Here is a 7829-nt window from a genome sequence, read left to right on the forward strand (position 1 = left end):
CCAGATTGGCGTCTAGCTGGAGAAAGCTCTCTGATGGGTATGGGTAGGTGTTGAGCGTGCCACCAATGCCTAGTGTTGCAGAACTTGGCGAGGAGGGGAGGATCTGTATTGGAGCCCTGCCTCTGAATCTACCCTAGGTGTTTAAATGGGGATCTGTGCTGCCTGAGGGAAGGGACTGGGGAGGCTGGTCTCTGATGGGCCAAGGGGGCTGTTGGGTCCACCTTAATCAGCAAGTCTCCGCTTTCCCCCAGTGACATATTTAGGTCAAAGAAGCTGCTGCCAAGCTTTGGGAAGATGCTGGAGAACATCTTCCTGCCCCTTTTTGAGGCCACCATTAATCCTCAGGATCACCGAGAGCTTCACCTCTTCCTCAGATATGTAAGTGTGGGTGGTGCCCAGGCAGTGTGCCCAGTGAGGGAGGGACGAGAGGAATCCCCGGGGGGGGGGGGGTGGTGGGTAGGGTCAGCCTTCCCTTCTAAGATCCTGTCACTGGTGTGCCCCAGGCATGAGGTGGCCAGCCCAAGAAGCTGAATGTCTAGAATAATGAGCCTGCTCCTCTGGGGCAGGCCTGCGGGCATGGGTGGGGTGCTGGGAAGGCAGCCGTGAGGCAGAAAGACTGAGGAGTTAGTTCCTGACCAGGTGGGGCTGGAAGGACTGGCCTCTGTCCCAGCTGTAGCCTCAGGTTGTTACAAATGCAGACATTTCAGGCTCCTGCTTTTGCTTAGAAACCAATGGTCCTCCCACCTTGTTTGGTTAAGCACACAAGCCCCACAAAATATATTTATCTGGTTAGTTGTGGGAGAGTGTGAGAAGCGTGGAAGAGAGACTTAACCAGAAAGGGCATCAGGGGGACAGGAGCTGGTCCCGCCTCCTGGGTGCCCAGAATAGAGTTGGCTGCAGGTGGTGAGAAGCAAGTTCAGTGCCTGGTAGAGTTTATGGGGATGGTTTCTGACAGTGAGGGAGGTGGGGAAGATACCAGAGGGCTGGGAGTGGGGGAAGGAGGGGTGACTGAGTGAGTGTGAGTGTGTGAGTGTGTGTGTGTGAGTGTGTGTGTGTGTGTAGTGGGAGTTGGGGGAGTTGGGGGGTTGCCAGGAAAGTTTGAAGGGGCTGAGGGACGGCACTGAATTTATGTCTTAGACAAACACCATGCAGGCTGTTGTGTGAAGAAAGGCCTGGAACAGAAGGAGCTGGAGGTGGGGGGCAAGGGGGCAAGGTGAGAGTCAGGGGCCTGCTCCAGCAATGGAGACGTGCGGGGGCCTTGGACCAGCAGTCGCAGCTCACACTGATTATTCGCTCCCTGCTCTGGTGATCCACGCCATGACGTGATCTTGCTTCAGCCTCACGGTTGCCCCCCTTGACATCATTTTGTAGGTGTTAATAGTAAGCAGCATGATTATGTGTTGCTGTGTGTTAGACACTGTGGATTATCTCACTTAATCCTCACGACCGTCCTGTGAAGCTACTAGCTCCGATTTACACATGAGGAAGTGGAAACTGAGAGATCACAGAGCTAGAAAGGGGCAGAAGTGGAATTCGTACCCAGGTCCCTGGCCTAGGTGTTGTCATCCCCACATTAAGGAAAGTGAGACGTATACAGACGGTGGGCGGGGCCGCTGGGCGGTCATGGGCACGGGTGGAGAATGGATGGGGCCTGGGCACACCCTGAAGGTGAGCAAGGGGAAAGAGTCACGGGGGGCCTCCTGGTGCCTGGCTTCGTTGGGGAGCAGATGGTGTGCCTTTCAGAGGACACTGCCAACTATGGGGGGACAGCAGGCTTGGGGAGGAGGAGTTGGGGTTTGGACATGTTTTGTGCTTGAGGCGATGGGAGGCCCAGTTTGGGGCCCTGCATTAGCAGAGCCCAGGAGAGGGGCTGACACTGCCCCCATGCTGGGCCCCCAGAGTTCAGGTGCAGCATGGAGCTAGTGAGCGCAGAGCAGAGCGGAACTCGAGGTCCGCCCTGGCACCCAGACCTGTCCAGGCCGTGCTGAGAGCTGCAGTGGGACCCTGTCATTTCCTTTGACACATAATGACTGTGACAGGGAAGATTCTGCCAAGCCCCTGGTGGCCGCTTGCTCCTCTGGGCCCCTACTGCCATTTCGGAACAGGCAGACTCAGCCGGTCCTTCAGGGACCCCTTCCCAAAGCACAGCTGTGGCTGAGGGACAGGAGCAAAACTGCTCTGCATGCTGGCTGAGAGCTGGGTCCTTGCAGGTACATCCTTCATCAGGGCCTGACCTCTGGGAGCAGGTGACGGGAAGCCTGTGACTCGGGTGGGGCCCTGGAGGTGTAGTGTGGGCCCCAGCTGAGGTGTAAGTGCAGGGGGAGGGTGGGCATCTCCTGAGCTGCTCTGACCCCAAGAGCCATGGCTCAGCCTGCCAAGGGGCCCTCTTGGATGGCACACACGTTGGCCTGTTTGAGAGGCATCCCAGCTGGCCACACCTGGGACATCATGGCCGCTCTAGGGCATCCTCCACCTACAGCCCCAAACAGTGCAGACCCTGAGCCCGTTTAGGCTCAGAGCTGGTCGTCTCACGTGGGAAAGCTCCTTAACTGGCCCTGCTTTGCTGTCAGCCAAGCCCTCCCTCACAGGGTCACTTGAGTATTAAGTTAGCTGATGTGTGGTGAGTGCTTCAAGCAGGCCCTGACATACAGTAGGTGCAGGGGAAATGCCTGTCCCCTTCCCCCTCACAGCTGTTGTCACCGCTGCTGTTGGCACAGCCTAAGGATGGGAGGTGAGTATAGCTGCCTCACCGCTCACCTGGCCTGAGCTCCCCTTCACTGTTGCCACCACACAGGGGCTTGGCACTCTCCAGACTGACTTCCCGGGTACCTCTGGAAGCCCCGGAGGGACAGACTGGGGCGCTGCGCCCACTCACTATCCCTGGAAAGAATGGGGCTCAGGCAGGCCAGGGGGTCCCCCAGCTGAGGTTTCACAGCTGAGAGGCCTGGGCTCCAGTGCCTTCAGCAGGCTCACTTCAGCTGCACATATGCCAAGGCCTTTGGCAGCTCGTCTGCCCTGGCTTGACCCAGGACCCCTCCTCCTGCCCAGGTGACGGGGTTTGACAGCGTGGATGATGAGTCCAAGCACAGCGATCACATGTTCTCAGACAAGAGCCCCAGCCCGGACGTCTGGACCAGCGAGCAGAACCCGCCCTACAGCTACTACCTGTACTACATGTATGCCAACATCATGGTGCTCAACAACCTCCGCAGGTGGGTGAGCTGGCCCCTGTGCACACCTCAAACCAGGGGATGCTCCTGGGCCCACCCCACAGGGCACGTACCCACAGGGCACATACCCATAGGGCTACACACACATGCAGGCGTGCCTGCTGCCACAGATACGATCACACATACAAGGCAGCCAGACCCCATGCCTGGACACACGTCCATACACACACTCACCAACACCTACATGTGTGCACGTCTGTCCCTGATATGATAGAGACACAGGACCTGCTGATACACGTTCACTAACCTCCACGCCAGTGGTGTTCACACGTGCGTCTATCCATTCAGTGAATCACAGCACCTGCCATGTTAAGGCACGGTCCTGGGCACGGGACACATAATAGGGAACAAAACATTGCATCCACGTGCTCATGGAGCTTCCATCCAGTGGTCTCACGCCCAGGCTCCCCACAGCGCACACATGGAGGCGAGGCCCACGAGGCAGGATGCTGAGCCAGTCCCTCCCCACACGTCTAGCATCCTCCCACCCCTGCTGGGCCACGGGGCCTCAGAGCTCAGCCTCAGCCAGCGCTAGTTTGTGGGTGTGGAAGTTTTGAGGGGGACCATGATTGAAAGGAGACGGCTAGGGTTGGAGCCCTGGGCTGAGCTCTCCGAGGTAGGAGCTCTAGTTCTAGCTCTGCTGTTGCCCTCTCGGTGGCTTCTGACATCTGGGTTTACCCCTTTTTATAACAAGGAGGCTGGACTCCACAGTTTCTCGTGGGCTTTCCTGCTCTGAAGGTCTATGAATCTGGGCTACCAGGCCCTGGGGAAGGGGAGGAGAGGATGGAGGACTAGGCCCTCTCTTCCCAGAGATGAGGTCTCTTGGTTCTGAGGAGCTCTGGGCCTGGGCCTCAGCACCTGGGGAGAGGTTTCCAGGGTGCCCTGCCTCAGCGGTGCGGACCCTGCCATGGGGGACTGTCTCCCCTGGAGTGGGCCCTGAGCTAGCAGTGCAGGCCTGTGGGGCCCGGGGCAGGTGGACCAGGGGTTCTTTCTCACCACAAGCCTCACGTCTGCAGGGAACGGGGCCTGAGCACGTTCCTGTTCCGGCCTCACTGCGGGGAGTCTGGCTCCATCACTCACTTGGTATCTGCTTTCCTGACTGCCGACAACATTTCCCATGGGCTGCTCCTCAAGAAGGTAACTGGGCCCCTGACAGATGGCTGCCCTGCAGTGACAGTCCCGCCCGGGGCTGCCCTGGGGAGGAGTGGGACCACCTGGGCTCCTGCCTGCGCCCTGGGAGGCTCTGGCCAGTGATGCAGGAAGGCCGGGCCTTTTTCTGGGCTGTGCCGTCTGTAGTCTCTTGGCTTCGTATTTCATTATGAAAAAACATAGCCAAATACATCACAATTTAGATTTTCAAAAAAATGGAGAAATGGAAAAACGTCCTTATTGCTATTACTTTAATAGAAACAGCATTATTAGCTTTTTAGTATTTCCAATTCCCATCTTTTTCCAGAACATATTTCTAATATGCTTATTATCATAAAGAACACAAATTTTTGGTTCCTTCTTCATCCCTTATCGTCACAAGCGTTTTTCTGCGCTGCTCATTCTAAAGGCTGCTGAAAGGACGGCTGCCACTTGCTTGGGCTGTGCCTGATTCAGCCAGGCTCTAGCTGTTGCACAGAATCCACCCAACTTTTTGCTCGTGTAAATCATGCTACCATGAACTCTGTGCATTGTCTTCTCCGTATTTTGACTCACTTCCATAGGAAGGATATTTGTTCCAACTCCTCTCCTTCCCTGGTCCTGGGGAGGTCGAACCGTGTTTCACATTTCTGTGTGGGGTGGCTGCTACATCAGAGAACCACTCTGGCCCGGTCAGGTCCGCCCCTTCCTACCTCCGAGGAGCTGCAGTGTTTACAGTCTCAACCTGAATGTTTGTGGTCAGAGCGCAAAGCAACAAAAGTGGGCATCTCCAGGACTGACCTATTGGGGTCAGCTCCTGGGGGAGGGCAGCTGAGGACGTAGGTTGGGGTCAGCCCGGGGCCTTGTAGGTGCCCTTCCCTTCCTGCCCTGAGCTGTGCCTCCAGTCTGGAGCCAAGAGGGAGCGCTTAGTGGGCAGGAGAGCAGTCCCAGGGAGGGATGGGCCCTGATGCAGTAGTGAGGTAAATGCGGAGGGTGGGCCTGGGGGTCCTGGCGTTGTGGAGCTCGGGGTGACTGGGGGCTCCCGCAGACACTGCCCGGACCCCTGGTTTCCCCTGGTGAATGCTTCTCCCATCCCTCCCTCCCCTCGCTGGCTCTTGTTTCCTGAGTTTGGTGGTTCTTTTGCAGAGTCCGGTGTTGCAGTATCTCTACTACCTTGCTCAGATCCCCATTGCCATGTCTCCTCTTAGCAACAACAGTCTGTTCCTCGAATATTCCAAAAACCCTCTGAGAGAATTCCTGCATAAGGGACTGCATGTTTCTCTCTCCACCGATGACCCCATGCAGTTCCACTACACGAAGGTGAGGACTTTAGGGGCAGATAAGGACTGTAGGGCCTCCCACTGCTGGCACCTGAGCACATGGCTCAGCTCTGCCTTTGGGGTGGCATTGGTGGCCCACTGAAGACAAGAGGTAACTTTCTGGTGAGCGAAGTGCTCCTTCCAGGAGCCCTCGGGGTTCTTGAATCTTTGAGGATTTTTCTTTGCCTTTCATTTTCCGTCTTTGATATTCACTAGCTCTGTGATGTTGGTAGAGCTACTTACTTGACCTCTCTGTATTTTATCCTTCTTCATGTGTAAAACAGGGATAAAATTGTTCCTATGTCCACCTCTACCTTATTCTAAGGATTCATTAAGATAATGAATCAGTGTCTAATGTAGTGTCTGCGTACAGCATGTATTAAAGATGTTAGCTACCATTTTTGTTACCACTATTATTACTAGCACACTGTGGATCTCTGGGAAACTGAAGAGGAAGGGAAAGGCGATGCCATGCATCACTTAGTGTACAAGCACGTTTGGGTGGTACTGATAAGACCAGCCACGGATTAGTAAAAATAGAGGTGCCTGGGTCTTCTAGGACAGGCTCCAAGCTCCAAGCTTCTGGTCTCAGGACCCCTTTATATTATGAAGAACTGAGGCCCTCAGAGAGCTGTGGTTGACATGCCTTGTATCTAGTGATACTTAACTGTGTGAAATTGAAAAATACTAACTCATGTAAAATAACACTAATAAATCATTAAATGTTAACAAACTTAGCAATTTTTATGAGAATAACCATATTTCTGCAAACTACAATAACAAAATACTGAGAATGGCAAGAATGGCGTTTTGAAAATCTCTTTAATGTCTAGTTTGATAGAGGACAGCTGGATTCTCATCTCTGCTTCTTCAGTTAATCTGCTGTGATAAATTACTTTTATCAAGGTGTATGAAGAAAATCTTGCCTCACAAAATCCATAGTTGGAAAAGGGAGGACCTTCCAGAGGCCTTGGGGACCCTCAGGAATGCTGGGACCATGTTTTCAGAACCACTGCTCTACAATACAGAGGCAATGATGTGGCAAAGAGGTGACGGAAGGGCTTGTGATAAATGTCAGACGTTTCACATCCCAGAGGACAAAGTATAAGCACAGCTCAAACCCAAATGCTTCTGGGCTAACACTATCTCACTATGATCCTTGATCGCTTCTCATTCCTATTTAATGTTCCACCTCTGTTCTTTACTCAGATTAACTTTTATTTTGGATGATCCTAAGAAAATGTGTTAAATACAAAGCAAGACTATAGGATGGGTACTAAAAGTGTGCACGACAGGGAGACAGGCACAGGAGAGCAGGCTGGCATCCCCAGTCATGGGCACAGGGCTTGGAACATGTGTTGGTCAACAGATAAATCTGTAGGTGTTCTTTGATATATCTGGCTTTGGCAACCTGAGCTTTCACACAAAGATCTCCGGAGTTTGTAATTTAAAGGTGGGGGGATATTGTTTTATTATTCAGGTGCCAGTCCTTAAAGAAAAATGAAATCTGCAATGTCAGTCTGATGTTTCTAGCTTGGGAAATATGTGAAGCGTTGAAATGGATAGCCTCCCATCTAACACATTTACTTTGGGGGAATCTAGGAAGCACTTATGGAAGAATATGCAATTGCGGCTCAAGTGTGGAAGCTGAGCACGTGTGACCTGTGTGAGATCGCCAGGAACAGTGTGCTGCAGAGCGGCCTCTCGCATCAGGTACGCCGTGTGATTGCACCACCCCATCCCTCCTGTCCTTTCAACACACGTGTACATCGGATGCCTGCTGTGTGCCAGGCACTTTCTTGGCCCTGGGACTGGGGATGAACAGAACAAGCAGGGTCTCTGTCACACTGAAAACTCATATTCTAGGGGAGAACGCTGTGGAGACTCCTGAATTTTCATGGATGCTCTGTCACCTTTTTCAGACCTCTGCTCAAATGTCACCTCCTCAGAGAGGCCTCCCCTGATTACCCACTCTACAATAGCCACACACTTGCCCTCATTCTCCATCATAACATTTATTACTATATGACATTGCCATATGTAGTCATGTGTTTTTCTGTCTTGCCTTCTAGAATGTAAGTTCAGCATTATAGCCCTGGGGCCTAGAATAGACCCTGGCACATAGTGGGCACTCAATACTTCTTGAATAGAT

The 7829-nt window shown here is 53.3% G+C and overlaps 1 protein-coding gene across 7 annotated transcripts in view; it reads left to right on the forward strand.

Moving 5' to 3' along the window:
- AMPD3 (adenosine monophosphate deaminase 3) overlaps positions 1-7829 on the forward strand; it is a 41504-nt gene that overhangs the window by 31184 nt on the left and 2491 nt on the right. For all 7 annotated transcript variants that reach the window (XM_033862531.2, XM_033862532.2, XM_033862529.2 and 4 more), the window contains 5 exons: positions 252-378; positions 3049-3212; positions 4247-4367; positions 5505-5678; positions 7280-7390. In XM_033862531.2, the coding sequence (XP_033718422.1) occupies positions 252-378; positions 3049-3212; positions 4247-4367; positions 5505-5678; positions 7280-7390 (697 nt within the window). The remainder of the gene's footprint in view (positions 1-251; positions 379-3048; positions 3213-4246; positions 4368-5504; positions 5679-7279; positions 7391-7829) is intronic.

Source organism: Tursiops truncatus, chromosome 8 (assembly GCF_011762595.2).
Source record: "Tursiops truncatus isolate mTurTru1 chromosome 8, mTurTru1.mat.Y, whole genome shotgun sequence".
Classification (NCBI taxonomy): domain Eukaryota; kingdom Metazoa; phylum Chordata; class Mammalia; order Artiodactyla; family Delphinidae; genus Tursiops; species Tursiops truncatus.